This window comes from Stegodyphus dumicola, chromosome 4, assembly GCF_044657685.1.
Source record: "Stegodyphus dumicola isolate Sdum_Otavi_A_Nest chromosome 4, ASM4465768v1".
NCBI classification, from domain to species: domain Eukaryota; kingdom Metazoa; phylum Arthropoda; class Arachnida; order Araneae; family Eresidae; genus Stegodyphus; species Stegodyphus dumicola.
This window is the reverse complement of record NC_140771.1, coordinates 162,842,024-162,858,220: the sequence shown is the minus strand read 5'-3', so window position 1 is coordinate 162,858,220 and position 16,197 is coordinate 162,842,024. Positions and strand designations below refer to the sequence as shown.

Sequence of the window (16,197 nt, the reverse complement as noted above, 5' to 3'; positions counted from 1 at the left end):
TTCACATATTTAATTAAAGAATAAAAACATTTCCATTCCTTGTTTTAGGAATTACCTGCTGCACAAAACAGACCTAAATCTGTTGGAAAATCATTTATTTTGGATAGTGTTAAAAAAAATTCATCTGTATATTCATCAAGTTTGCAAGATGATCATGCAGAATTTATTACGGATGGGGATCCCAATTGTAAGTTTAATATTTTTATGTGTGTATATATTCATAGCGTGTTTTATTATTTTTGCATAATAAAAAGGAAGATACAATTTTGTATTAAAAATGTTATTTGTCTATTATCCTAGTATTCAGCTCAGTTTTTATCTACAGTTATTTAATGATGATGTGCTATTTTCCAAAAACTATCTTTTTTGTGTGTGTGCATGAAAAAAGGAGGGCATAAATGAGACATGAAATTTAGTTGAAATTTTGATAACATAATGATGTAATATATTATACATTGGTTGGGTTTTTTGGACTGCAAAACTCCAATTATGAAGTCTTTAAGTTATTTACATATTTGCATAACCACTTTAGTCTAATTTGGTGATTTTTTTAAGAAAAAGAATAATATCTTTATAATTATGCTAAATTATTTATTTACATATATACTATTATTTATTTTTATTATGCATTTTTTAATTTATCTTGCAAACAGTCAATAAATTTACAAGCAAATTTTTGATTCTTTTGATCTGGTAGAAATTTTGTAACCATTGCATAATGTGTTCCAGCTCAATTTTGTAAAAAGAGATGCAATGTTCCCGCAGCAATTACACAGTTTCTTTCACTGCTAAGCAAATATGTTAAAATATGCACTGCTAAGCAAAGTGTGTATTTTAACATTGAGTTGAACAGAAAATGTATGATGTTTGTTAAAACTTAAGAAATACAATGCACATGGTTATGCACTGTTATTAAAGTGATCAAAATACTGAAATACCTTGTATCACTTTTCAAAATGTTGCCACTAAATATTATCACCCTGTGTGATATTTAAAGGAATCAAATAAAAATGAATCTGCGTGAATATATGTATGTTTTTTCCGCAATGTGGAAAAAACAACAGTACCTAGAGCCATCAAATTTTGAATAACGTTATCCTACATCCAACCATGGGCTCCTGAAAGCCCGACTTTGTTTTATTTTCTGCTTCATATTTTGTTATACTTTAGCAAATTTTTTATTAGCAAACTCGATGATTTCAAAGCCAGCAGTGGCAACACTGTATGAAAAAAAAATTATCTGCAGCACAAAGACTGTCTGTTGGAAATTCTCAACCTATGCTGTTTTTAAATATTTTGTGATTTTGCTGTTGAAGGGAATTTTATGTGGGGTAAGCACCAAGAATGTGATAGTTAATAAAAAAAAGTAAGCACACAAAACATTAATAATAAAAAAGCCATCTTAGTAAGAAAACTGAACATTAATACGATGAACTGAGAAAAGATTGAAAAAAACAGAAAAAGGTATGCCAACACTTAATACTGCATCAAGAATTCTCAGTGTTCTCTGTTATCCTGCTTTTAAAATTTTTCTAATTTTGTTGTTGAATTGTGTATGGCATAAGTGTGAAGAAAATGATGCTTAATAATAAAGCTAAAAGGGGGGATGGGTTAGTTGGAGTGAGTGTAACAGCAGGTTTGTAGACTACAAGCTCAGCGAGAGCATAAAAAAATTTTAATAAACCCTTTTGGGAAACTGTTAAAATCTGAAACCTTTCAGATTTTGTTATTTTATGTATGTGTTTTTGTTTATTTATTTCACTTTTATTATTTTTCTTTTAATATCAAATATATGCAATTACAGCAATATACACTGCCATCAAAATTCTTATTTTATGTAAAAGAAAATTATTTATCAAGAGTAAAATTTTATTATTTCATATGAGATAATCAAGTGTAAATGCATAAAACATAAATATTTGGTTGTAACATAAGATTTCCACCAGAAAACGTTCTTAATAAAGTTAGGGAAAAAACATGAAAGCAGTACTTAAGTGTGGGTAGTAATCACCACCCAAATCCATGATTTTTTGCCAACGTTTTGGTAGTTTTTGAGACTCTTTGGTTGAGAAACTTGGTGGCCATGGGTCCAAAAACAGATCGTCTTTTCAGACGTCATGTGCAGAGTGTAAGATAGCACCAGCAAGATGTAGGTGCAGGTGTGAAAAAAGGTAGAAGTCCAAAGGAGCTATAACCGGGCTATATGGTGGGTGTGCCAAAAGATCCCATTCAAATCTGTACAGAGCGTGGCCGGTGAATGCAGACACATGTGGTCTTGCATTATCTTGATGGAACATTACCTTCTTATGCCAGAACTCAGTTCGACGTTTTTCCTTGATAGCAGTGTCAACACGGACTAGCATCTTGCTGTACACCATACTGTTAAGGGTTTTGCATTTTTCTAGATACTCTTTGTAGGTAATACCATGGGAATCCCACCAGATAGAAAGCATGATCTTTTTGTTCGTCAAATTTTGCTTTTATGACTCTGCCAATGGTCTCATCGGATGCATGTCAACCCTTTTTGGCCTGTGTTATTGAAGTAAATCCACTTTTCATCACAAGTCTATTCTGGTTCATAATTCTGCCCTTTCACTGATATTCGGACAGATCAGTGCAGGCTCGAACAGGTCTGACCTTATCTGCTTGAGTCAGCTCATGCAGCTCATCTAGTGATTGAACTTGTATGTCAAATTTCTGCAATGCATAGCGTGTTTAATAGACATGACACTAACATCTAACTCCTTAGGAAGCTCTCTTTCAACTGATCTTTTTCCACAAGCTCTCGCAGGCATGCCTCATCAACATCAGTACGCCAGCCAGAGCACTCTGTTTCTTGAATGTCATAGTCCTTGTTTTTGAACTTTTGGTACCGAACCCTCACAGTGTCATATGATACAGCATTAGTACCTAAAGGTGTACTCATGATTTGGTGACATTCCGTAGCTGACTTTTGCATCAGAACTGTATGTAAATCATGGTTCTAATCTGGTAGCATGATAGTTCCATTTCAGATACCTTTTACTGAATGATAACTGTATATTTTTACAAATTTCAAAGCATAGTGTTCTGAAGCAAGTTTCCTTCTTTCAAATGGCAAAAATCGTTTGACAAAATGCGCCAATCCAAACTGTTTGCGAAAACGATGTTTGTGGTGGTGGGGAAACTTTCGTTAAAACCTCATATTTAAATTGATTAGTAATACAGCTTTGTTATATATGAATAAAATAAATATACTACCACTAAGAAAGTAAAAAAAAAAAAAAAAAAAAAAAAATCAATTTCTTCCAACTGATTTTCTCTCCCACTGAAGAAACTACCTAAAACTGCTAAGAATAAAGTCTTTCTAAAATTTTATTTTACACTGGTATTATCTATCATGAGGATAAAATTTCAGAAAAAAACACATGAACTATTTAATGTAGTTCAGATTAAAGTTCAGTAGGATTAATAGAAAATTTTCAAATTTTTCCCTCTTTTAAATTTTATTAATCATCACCAAAATTTCAAAATAGGTTATTGCATGCGACAGAAAAAGAAAAAAAAAAAAAAAAGAGAGGGAGACAGAACTCAATTCGTTTACATTCTTTTTGTGTTCATATGGATTCAGATTTGTAATTTCATTTCTTTTTTATTTCAGTCTTATTTTCTACTCTTTCTTTTTTCTATTTTTGATACTGGTATGAACAGAAATTAATTTCACTGTCGTGTGTAAATTCACAGATGTGAAAGATATCTCACTGTGATTGTACAAAAAATACATGCATACATACAAACATACATATGCGTTTGCGTGCACATTCGCATATATATTCCCAAGCAAGCACACAGATTAGGTTTCTTAAATTATATAGAAAATAAATGTTTCTAATATAATTTAAGAAACTAATTTAAAATTAGATTCTAAATTTAAATTAGAAATGCATATGCTAATATATGACTAAAATATAAATAAAATAATGTAAACATGGAACACTTTTAAAAGCTAGTTTCTACCAATTTAGTAGAAGAAACCTATTTCTTCTGGCGGGTTTTTTTCTGTAGTTTTTCCTATGTTTTTTTCTGCTATGAAAGAAATTTATCAATCCTGATAGCTAGGTGGTCGCAGGTCATCTGTTGAACACTTACAAGAGAGCATATTCAATTCATTATTTCTCAGCATGCTATTGCACATGTGCTGCTATGATGTATATTTTCTCTTATGCTAGTGAATAATTTATATTCCTTTTACCTTTTAGTTCCTTTCCTTTAAACTCTTAGATGGCAGAGCCTTCACAAACCTATATGCTTAAATTACTGAAATGCCTGATTTACCATTTGAGATTCACAGCAGTTTTTCCACCTGCCCTCATCTATTAAGGGACAATATGCTGCGAAGGTTTCAGATGTCTTTCAAATGTCTGTTTCTACTTCCTAACAAGGAGTATCAATTAGCCACTTTATAAATGGATTCTGAAATTCAGACAGGTTTATGGTCAGTGATTTACTTGGTTCATATGACGACAGGAAAACTGATCTACTGTGAAAGTTATTTATGCAATAATAAGAGTTTATTATTGAAATGTTGTACCTAATATTTTTTTTCATTTTAACTATATAGTATTTTATTTTGTCATTTTAACTATATAGATGGAATTTTTTTTTTTTTTAAATGACAGCACTTTATTTAATAGCCATAAAGTTTGCACCACTATAAGGGCTGGAAGTGGTGGCCATTTCATTATGGAAGCACCTAATAGGTGCCCACCATGCCTCCTATGAAGGAACAGGCATTTACAACCATGCCTTCTCTGGTATTCGAAACTGGGCCCATCACTAAGGCAGTCAGGCTCACTAACCCCTGTACATAGATGGAAATATTGTTTTAAGTTAATTTCATTTTCACCACTGTTGTGGCGATTTTGAACTATATTGTTCCATTAAAAATTTCAGTATTAAATTACATTTTCTTTTTCACACTGGAGTTCTTAATAAATATTTTTAATCAATACATTTCCATTTTTAAAATCTCATTAATTGGTGAAGGCACGGCATTAAAAATTTGATAATTTTCAAAGAAACTTTAGCTACATATGAAATTTGGATTGGGAAATTAATTATTAAATGCTTCTTTCCCTAATGAATTATTATCATGCAAAACATTTTCAAGAATTTGGATTTTTTTTATTTTTGTATATTTTATAAGCATGTTATGCAAAAATTAGCCTGTTTGAAAAACAAATGATATTTTCAAGTTCTGTCAGTACTTCATATTCAAGATAAATGAAAGTTATTGACTAATGTAGCTTCACCAACTCACCCTGGTTTTAATATGATCACAACTGTGATTTTGTGTGTTTCTTTTATGTTTACATGAAGGAATAAGTGGATTAAAAGTAATTCTTAAAATTTTAAATAACAGCAAAATTGCTGCATAAACAGTAGATATTTTATTATAAATTTTCCAAAGTATGTAAATATTTCTGGCTTTTGGTAAAGAATAAAAAGTTGATTCTGCTAAACAAAAGACATATAATACTATTGTCACATGTAATTTAAACACGAGCCAGTTTCCATTGAAAAATTTTCCCAGAAATCGCCCGTTCCCTCAAGCAGATCACTTGTATGTTTTGCTATATTCAACCACTTACCCTATTGTTTGTTCGTGAATGTAATAAAAATAGAATTCTTTAATGTAACTTCTTCAGGAATTTCTTATTTTTAATGCTTAAACAGAGGATTAAGGTTTCACTTTGAGTACCTCTTTTTTTTGCATGTTAATTCATTACTCTTTAATTAAATTGCTCTTTTTTTTTTTTTTTTTTTTTTGTTGTTGTTTGTTTTAATTTTTCTTTATTTTACCTTTCACAAAAATAATGGCTATGTTTGTATTTGTTGATTGTTAGTTTGATCCTGTCTGTGTGAGGAATAAATCAAAATTTGTGCTCCTTTTGTTTTATTTATTGTATCATTTTCTACAGTGATATGAATATTCATTATAAATATCATTATTCTTTCATGTTCTATTTATTTAGTTGCATATGTTTATTATTATTTCTGCTTATAGTATAGGTAAATGTACATGTGCGTATATCACTTATGTAAATTTGCAGGTAGACATATGGAAATATAATTATATTAAAATATGGGTATTTAATAAATATTTTTACACATTACGTGCTTGCAAGAGTACATATTTGCATGCATTAACATGTCTGTGTATATATGCCTATTTGGGTTCAGTATATATTTTTATGATGATGCAAGTTTTCTCCTTTTTTAAATTCTGTGGTCCAGAAAAGAGCCATTTTGTGGCCCTGCAAAAGGCCTTTACTTTGTGTTCCATTATTCGAAATCCAAAACATAAAAGAATGTTTTGTAAAAAAACATTTTGCATACATCATACTTCCAAGAACTTTCAGTGTGTTTCTCACAGTTTATCTTTTCCCCTAATTCTTTGCATCTAACATAAATCCATTTATGTTCTTTAATTTTTTGTCATTTGTAATTATAGAATGCATTAAGCAAAAATGGACCTGAGCTTTGTTTTCAAAATGAATTTTCCATTGGCATATCTACTATTTTTTCATATACGTACCTTAGCCGCCCTGATGAGAAAGTGTTTAGTGACTCTGACTGATCAAAAAGGACCCAGGTTCAAATCCCAGAAAAGGCATGAATGTAATTTGTCCATCTTTTCATAGGCCTATGAAAGAAATTTATCAGTGGTGGCAACAGTGGTCTACCTATTAGGTGCCTACATAATAAAGAGATCACTGCTTCTGGCCTTAATAGCAGCTAACCCCTATAAACGGCTAAAGCCTGCCATTTTGGAAGGGGGTACTGCCTCTCTCTCTATTTGTTTCCCTCCAAAAAAAAAAAAAAAAAAAAAAAAAATTCTATTTTTTAACCTTGAATTTTACCAAGCAAATTATAGTTTTGTGCTGTTTTGTGTTAAGATGATATAGCTTTTTCAGTTTAAAAGGTGTCAATTTTATAGCACATATTTCTGTAAAATTAAAAAAAAAAAAAAAAAAAAAATTCAACTCAAATTTCTATGCAGCGTATCAGTGAAAGCTGCAGCATTTTGTGCAATTCAACAATTGTTTTTTCAGCTCCAAAATGCTTTAGATACCTCAATTTATACTTTTGTAAAGTATCAAGAAAATAATAACTCTGAAACAAAAAATTTGTTGAAATAGCCATACCAAGAAGGAAATAAATATGATGCTATAGATATAAATTTAATTTTGATGCCCATGAATGAAACAGAAAGAGAAATATGCAAATGTAAAATTAGACAATTAAGGATTTGCTAATACAAGGAATGACCTGATTATGTAAGAGAAAGTACTTGCATTTCTTCCTGATTATTCTGCAATTTTAAGTGAAGAAAGTTTAGATATTATTAGTTATTCTGAAGTTTATTATATAATAATTAACTGTATGTTTATAAACAATTTATTGTAATAAATTTATCGTTTGATAATGTAATGTATATATGCATAAATATGTTTATTCATAACGTTTAGTAAAATAATATTTTTTCCACTTCTTCCAGCATTAATACCAGAAAAAAATTAATTATAATTTTCAGATAGCAGAAGCAGGATTCAGCAATCAAATGTTACATTCTTAAATCGATTTTCATCATCTCTTCTCCTTAATAGTATGAAGAAGAGAGTTCTTCAAGCTGAATCTAAAGCTGTATATACTCCATGTGGTAAGATTTATATTCACATTTGCTTCAAATGTTGTACAGTTTGTCTCTGTGAGTAAAAAAGAAACTAGAATAAAATGAATAAAATTAGTAAAAACTTATGGTTCAAAGATGGAGTTAAAACCAGGCCTGCGGAGTTGGAATCGGTGTCGGGTAGATTTTTGGGTAAAAGGAGTTGGAGTTGCTAAAAAACACGTCCACTCCGACTCCAGCTTTTGTTGAACAGTTTGAATTTGAAATAAAATTTAAGTGAATTGAAAAAAAATTAATGACAAATTGAGTTAATATTTTTATTTATGGACTATACACAATGATAAATAGTTACTATTTTCTATTTTATTGACATATTAGTAAATAAATATAAGGAAGCAGGATGAATGTGATATTTGCCATTATTGATGAAACTGATTCATTTAGTTACTAATCTCATTGGTGAATTGAGGTAAGCAGCAAGAACTCCCAAAACTGATGCCATTCTTAGGAAGCGAGCAGGAAAAGGAGCATCACAATGGAGAAGTACATATTTGGTGATATAGTGGTCGTTAGGATTAAGAACTTTTTCAGAAGATGTGAATAACCCTAATATTTCACTAACAGAAAGACTGTGGAATGATCTTGCAGAACTCGAAATCCTTCTTTCAGCACCGTATATAGCCACAAAAAAGCTACAATCTGAAGAATTAACAGGAGACGAGAATGTTAGAAAATGTAGATAACCTTAATGTTTCACTAACAGAAAAACTGTGGAATGATCTTGCAGAATTGGAAACTCTTCTTTCTATACCGTATATAGCCACTATAAAGCTACAATCTGAAGAATTAACAAGAGGCAATAGTGGAAGAATGCGATGTTTGTTCTTTCTGAAATAGAGGTTTTATTGCAGAAGGAATCATTTCTTCAATAAAGAAAAGAGAAACTAGTTTGCTAGACAATAAGATCGCGCTGGGTTCAATCAATGTAGATCCAAAACGCCGAATTTGTTGGATGACAAACAAATTAAAAAGGCAAAGAAAGCCATCTATGAACTTTCATTAAGAATGAAATTATTCTCAGAACAACTGGAGTATTTGAATCAGGACAGTCAAACTGAAGACATTGCAACTGAGTCTCTATCATCATCTTCCACTGATGAATTAGATTTTGAGAAATATTTGGATAATATTGAAATGGCTAAGGCAAAGCGAATGAAAATAAAGAACCAAGAGCCTTTAGATATAAAAATGAAAAAATACAAACAAGATTTATACATAGCCTTTGAAAAAACAGATAAATATGATTGCTCTTGCAAGACACTTTTTTTATAACTTACAAAAATCTATCCTGAAAAGTTAAAGGAAGTAGCCGTAACAGTAACAGCTCTTCTACTCAAGTCAATGTGGAAAGACTCTTTTCAATTTTGAAGTTTATCAAATCGGATCTATGGTCCTCTAACAAAGAAGATCTTGCCGAAGTTTTGCTGTTTCTTAGAAATTTCTAATGCCAGTTTTTCCATTTCATAATAAATGCTAATTAATATAAAAATTTTGCTATGCATCAATTTTTATCTGTAGCATCTACTACTTCTTTTATATTAAAAAAATAAACTGTACCCATGTTTATATGTTTACATACATATGGACGAGTCGAAGTTGGAGTTATTAAAATTCCAGGAGTCAGAGTTGGAGTCGGTCATTTTCCCTACCAACTCCACAGCCCTGTAGTTTTCTGAAAATTGAAAGAAGTATATTCATCTTGTTTATAAAAATCTTTATACACTTCTTTAAACATAAGTAACCTCGGGTACTGTAAATTGCATATGAATATTTTTATACAGTTTATATTTATTAGTATATTTCAGATGTGAAAGTTATTTTTAATGTCGTTGAGATAAAAGCTACATCAACTGCTTTTTATTATTTGGAAATATAGATGTTCTTTGAAAAGATCCTTAAGCTATATTTTATCATCATCATTATTTTTAAAATTTTTGATTCTTTGCTTTAAATATAAAGAATTAAATACTAACAAAATAATTCAACAGTAATTTAATAGACCTAAAAAAATATCAGTGTGTGTTATTTTATGCTTAAAGTAAAATAAGCCTGCAGTCAAATTTACCATAAAATAGTTTTAGCCTTCTGCATTAGGTCTTGTATGCAGTAATTAAATAATTGGATGGCTAGTTGCAAAATTTAATGCTTTTTTAACACTGTGAATGTAAAAATAGAAGATTCTAATATTCTGCTTAATTATATGAAAGCCAAAATGCATAAAACTCTTCCATTTATAAAAGGTAACTTGTATTTAAATGAAAGCATTTGATTCACATTTTTTGTATTTTGATTTTAAATTAAGTCTCAAAAGGTCTCATCAAGTCTTTGTTTGTTAATGCATAATGCACTAGAATATGTCTCCTTCAAATTTTATGTTCTTAGAGACTTTTGATGTTGCTTCATTTTTTATTTATAGAGCTTCTCTTTTATTTGCTTGCATGTCATCAGGAAGACATTATTCAGATGTCTCCTTGCAAAATATTTCAATGTTACTCATATTACCTCTATAAATTCTACTGAATGATTATCAATAATACTTAAAAAAATAATGGAGAATAAAAAATGAAAAATTCTCCCAATGTTTTTTACATACTTAATGAAGGAAAATTTCAAAAGTACTTACATTTTTGCTTTTTGTTACAATCATTTGCAACACCATATTTTCTTTTTTTCACAGTTATCTCTTGTGTTATTTTGTGTTTATCAGCATTATTCCTGTTTATTTTAATCTAAATTATTACTTTGAATCTACAGATATCATTCTGATATGAAATTTTCTTCTTTTCAATTTGTCTAATAATTTCAATAATTATTTACTTAATGCATCTTGAAACATGTATTATATTTCACTTCTGATTTCTCATCCTCAAATTCTCAGTGCTTAATTTTAGCTATTAATATATATATCAGGATATAATTTGTATCTTAGATGTTTATGCAATGTATTTATTTCGTTCAGTCTTTTTTCCTTTCGTATATTACTTGGTTTCAGTATAAATTTTCTCTAATGTTTTGCATAGTATTTTCCCTCCTATTTCAGCTGTACCATTAGCACTTCCTGATACAAAAAAGAATCCCGTTTTCAGGAAAGGAAAGGAAGCAAATTCATCAAAAAATTTGGAAAACTATACCAACAACAATGCTGTTTATCATTTTACTTCTATGCAATATCCAGAAAAGAAGCTGACTTTTCAGGTTTGTTTTTCTAATATGTATTTTTGTGAGTGTATGATATTTAATGTAGTATGAAATTAGACAGAAAAGCAAACTTAACTTGGTGTGGATTTTGAATAAAACTCTAAATTTGATCACTGCTTCTCTCACATAAAGAAAGAAAAAAAAAAAAATTCTCTTGAAAAGGACTTATGTCTGATCATTCTCAAAACTAATAGTGTTTTATTAAAAATTTATACCAATGTAGGATTGTTTTTCTCCTTAATTTTTTATAAAAGTGCTAAAAATTGTGATGACAGTTTGATGATTTTGTTCAGTGATTTTTATTTAAGCATGTACATTTGGCAAACATTTAGTTTAAATGTTTAACATGTTTAAATTTAGTTTAACATGTTTAACATTCAGTTTAACATGTTTAAATTTGCTTTCCATATTGCCCCTCCCCAAATAAATAAACTCTCTCTTTTTGCAATGTAAATTCTTTTGTTGTGCATTGGCAAATTTGACAAATTAACAATATTTTGGCTATTTTAAGATAAATTTACCTAAAAATTTTGATCTAGTAATTTGTGAATTTCATGGCAATTTTTCAACAGTAATAACAGCATTGTTAAATTAAAATAATGATAGTAAATTGTGTTTTTTAGAAAATTGACATTAAAATAAAATATTTTAATTTCTACCAATCATATTTTAAATTATCTTACCTTTTATTTTGGCAATTTTCAAACATTTTGATTCTGAAATTTAAACAAGATAATGTATGTTATAAAGTAGAATTTTAGAAATATTTTTTAGGAAAAAACAAAACAAAAAAATCATTGTTATTATGTTAAAATGAATTTCATTTGCCTAATTTTTATTAAGAGATTTTCCCAATGCAGTTCTTTTAAAATATTCAGATAGGATTTAAAATTAGGCAAAAAAGCCACATTATTTTGGTATAGATTTTGAATAAAACTCTATTAGTTTTGAAAATTATCAATCCTCCCCCCTTCTTGAAAAAAAGGGATCCATAACTTATCACCTTTGAAATTGATAGAGTTTTGTTCAAGATCTATATCAAAATAAGATTGCTCTTTTTTGCCTGATTTTAAATATTCCATTGTGAAATGTCTCTTCTAATTGATTATTGAGATATGCACTAGCTTTCTCCATAAAATACAGCTTACGTTTTTTTCTGAATTTTTCTCAAAAGTCTTCTGATTTTTATTCTCACAAAGTTGACATAAACTAATCCACGGGTATCAAAAACAACTATTCTAATGAGTTTTTTTGTACAATAAAATTCAGTGGTGGATTTCTTCAATTTCTACATTGATATAAGTTTTCATTACACCTTTTTCTCGTTTCTTGAGTTATGTTTTCATGATTGTAGATTTTGATTTGGACTATTTTTCTTCAGACAGTACAGGTCCTTCCACTATCTGACTTCCAAAGTTGTTTGGCAGTGCAACCTCTTGATAGGTTAGCTGGATTATTTACTCCAGGAATATATTTCCAAGCATTCAAATCTGTCAATTTTCTAATATTATTGACTCTGTTTTCCACAGAGATAATCTTGATCTCCTCTTTTGGATCCATATCAAACTGTTGTAGAATCTGTCCAAAAATACATTTAAGCATTTTACCATCATAAACCATCTTACATAGAAGAGCATAATATGGCTGTTGTCATGGCAGCTATTTTAATTCCAGATGAGGAATCATGATAGATTTAACAGGAGTTACTCTAGAGTTTGATAACAGTAGATGAACTTAGAGTTTCAGTTCTCAAAAAACTGCAGCAGCATACATATTATTACTGTCATTACAGAAAAGGGGAATGCTACAGAACTGTTTATTGCCCTTGCTGGAATGTATCCATCATAATATGGAGGTTTCTTTTAAAAAACAATTGTTTTTATATCAGCTCAGAAAATTTTCTTTCATGGTTTTGTCAACTTCAACATCCCAAGAAATTCCTGTTGTCTTTAAGTTCTGCAGCAGTGTTTTGAGGTGCAAGAGAACAAAGCTTACAACTCCAGTAGGATCAGATAATTTATGTGTTGCAGACGGAATATTTCTGTTCATTTTGAAATCCTCCAGAAAATTCAGATTCAATGTTATATGGTCTTTCTTATAGTTTCATAACAGAACCATTATGAGTGAAACAGTTTCCTAAGTTATCTTTAGTATGTAACCAGCCTGAAAGATTACATTATTGAGATTTTTTGATGAATTGAATCATCTCAGAATCATCATCAGAAGTGGCAACAACGTTATCTATATAGACGCTGTACAAGAGTTTAGCTATTATCTTCCTATCATAATGAAAATTTTCATGTGCTTTTATAGATGGAATTCTATGACAGCTTCCAAAAGCAGAGGACTTTTCTTGATCCCAAAGACTACTCTAGTATGAAGAAATATTTTTGCACCACCAAAAATTTCGAAGCCACTCCCTGTCTTGAGGCTTTACTGTGATCTGTATAAAGGCCTTCTCAGTGTCTGCTAGTAGCAATCTTGCCTTCTCCTCGATATCTCAACAGGAGAGAAGAAATTAATCTGTCAAATTTCGACTGCACTCCAAATAATGATTTAGAGAAGGAGATAATTTTGCATGCTCAGACACATCAAACACCAGCCAAATTAGTGTTGAGCTATATTCCTTAATCACCAGTGTGTGTGGCAAATAGTGTCCATAGTCAATAGCTAAATTTTCTTTAACTTCTTTGGTTACCCCTAAATTATACCAGTCGTTAAAAACTGCATCATGTAAGGAAAACAACTTTAATGAAAGAATTTTCTGGGTGGTAGATTGTAATGCTTCAATGCTGAATCCTTATAATGGATGTGGTAAAATTATTTTCAGCCCAAAGAAGTGCAACTTTAATGCTGTTCTTCGCTCAGTGATACAGAATTTTGAAACTGCATTTTTGCTTGTAAATCACTTTCCTCTTGTCTTCATTGGGGTCTCCTTTGTTATTTTGGTAACTTCAAGTCTGCACAGTTCTGATAGAGGGGCATCATTAACGAGCATATTTGACACTATCATTGTAGAATTAGCATCAATATCCATGCAGGGTATGTTTTCCATCCACTTTATTCTAATAGTGTTCTCATTAAAGCCCATCTGAATAGTATTTGAACAGCCACCAGCACACATGCCAAATGTATAATTTTTCCATTATACATTTGTATATTAAAATTATTATAATTTTTCCATTACACATTTGTATATTAAAATTATATTATTTTTCCGTTATACATTTGTACATTACACATATGTATACAGTCAAAAGTCGTTAATTCGGACACCCATAATTCGGAATGATCTATAATCCGGACCTCAAAACTAAAAACTTTCTGCGCATGCGCCGCGTTGACACATGCGCATAGGCGTTTACGCGTGCGCGTAAGACCTTTTACGACTGCGCATATGAGTGTGCGCAAGTACAGAATACGTTTTCGCGTGCGCATTTTATGTATAATGGACGTATAAGCTAAAATTATCTAATTATCTATTTCAGTTAATGTTGATGATTGCGTTGTTCCTTAATTTTCGAATTGGATCCGGCTTATTATTTTTTGCAGACTGTAAGAGCAATTTTATAAAAGTAAGCTTAAACTTTCGATTATATCAAATAGAATTTCCAATATATATTTGTTAATATGTAAAGGATCTAAAGCGAAAGTATGTTTTGAAATCTGAAATCTGTTTATCAATTTCACGCTGCTCGGCGGGGGGAATGCCGCAGCAGGCGCGTAATGAATTGGAAGTTGATCTGTCAGCACTATCCTTATCTTCAGGGCAGATGTTTTTATTTTATTTGGCTTATAATTCCTTACCAAATTAGTATTTCATCTCGATGTGCTCCATCTTTGATATTATTTAAAACAAGTTCCTCGTCATTATAATTCGCTTCCGATAGCGAAGAAAGTAACAGAGGTTAGTGAAAACGAAAAAATTTCGATTGACAAATTAGTCGGTGTTCTCGACACAGCAATTATAGGACTTGAACAGCGGAACTTTGTAACTGAATAAGAAATTATGTCTGTTTAATAGAATTAAAAGAGAAAGTATTATCACATGAAACGAAGCAAAACTTAAACAACTTACATTGAAAGAAATGTTTAATAAAGTAAACAAATAAATATTCAGCTTTTTCTTTTTGCAAATTTTGATACCCTTTAGATCATAATTGTTCTTTATTTCATAAATTACGGTTTCATATTTTTAATTTTAGAATTTCTGCATGCCATCTTACGAGATTTAAACTGATGATCTATAATCCGGAAAAATCGATAATCCGGAATCGCCGAAGTCCCGACGAGTCCGGATTAACGACTTTTGACTGTATTACAATTTTTCCATTACAGATTAAAGTTAATATTAATTGTTTTTAATCTGTAATGGAAAAGTTATTGTACAAGTGTATAAATTTTCCATTATAGATTAAAAATCTTACCTGCTGTGTCATCTCCTTTTAACAGATCATGTTCTGATGATTTATTGTTTTTCAAGGCTTTATTCGTCTATCAAAACTATGTCATTGTCAGAAAGTTCTTAAACATATGATTCTAATTTTGCAATAAGGATGTCAACAAATTCCCTGCTCATCAAGGATTTCAAAACTGCAGTGTTAATCACCAGCTTTTGAATATACTCTTTATCTAAAATATTTCTTGGAATGCTCATTTCCATCAAATAAATTATGAATAGCCTGTTTCTCCTTAATTTTCTGTTATTGTATTTCTCTTGCTATAGGTCTGCTTAAATATGATCATTGTGAACCCAAATCAATGCATGTATGAGTTATTTTCCCTCCATTTGTACAGCCTAATCTCACATATAATGTTTGTAAGAGGCCTTCATGTGTACATGTTTGACTACTTAATGCTGCATCACTAATCGAATTCTGTTTCACTTCTGAAGGGTTTTCCTTTTGTTTTTTATGTTCCTTTAATTTTTCTTCATTGCACATAACTGCACAAAGTCTGCCCTGACATTTGCTGCAAATATTTTTGCGTTTGCAGTCTCGAGCCCTGTGTTTGATTTTACTACACAAAAAGAAGCTTGATTTCCTTGAAAATAATTTTCACTTATCATCTAATGTCATTTTTAACACAGTTCTGCCTGCTTGTAAATTATTTTGCATTTCATTAGCAGATTGTGAGGCAGAAAATAAAACCTTGCTTCTCTAGAGATATTCTGTCTTTACCCTCTGCTTCAGATTTCAAAAAGTTCATTAAGCAGTCAGTTTACTTGATAATTTACTAGTTTCAAGTAAACCTGCACTTCTTTCCCA

General features: G+C 30.3%; 1 protein-coding gene across 4 annotated transcripts in view; it reads left to right on the top strand.

Annotated features, from left to right (window-relative positions):
• The window catches only part of LOC118180445 (uncharacterized), a 131,010-nt gene that overhangs the window by 25,987 nt on the left and 88,826 nt on the right, over positions 1-16,197 (top strand). For all 4 annotated transcript variants that reach the window (XR_004756665.2, XM_035349544.2, XM_035349548.2 and 1 more), the window contains exons 5-7: positions 49-187; positions 7,577-7,702; positions 10,773-10,927. Coding sequence is in view for 3 of the 4 variants with exons in the window: in XM_035349544.2 (XP_035205435.1) it covers positions 49-187; positions 7,577-7,702; positions 10,773-10,927 (420 nt within the window). In the remaining variant the exon portion in view is untranslated. The remainder of the gene's footprint in view (positions 1-48; positions 188-7,576; positions 7,703-10,772; positions 10,928-16,197) is intronic.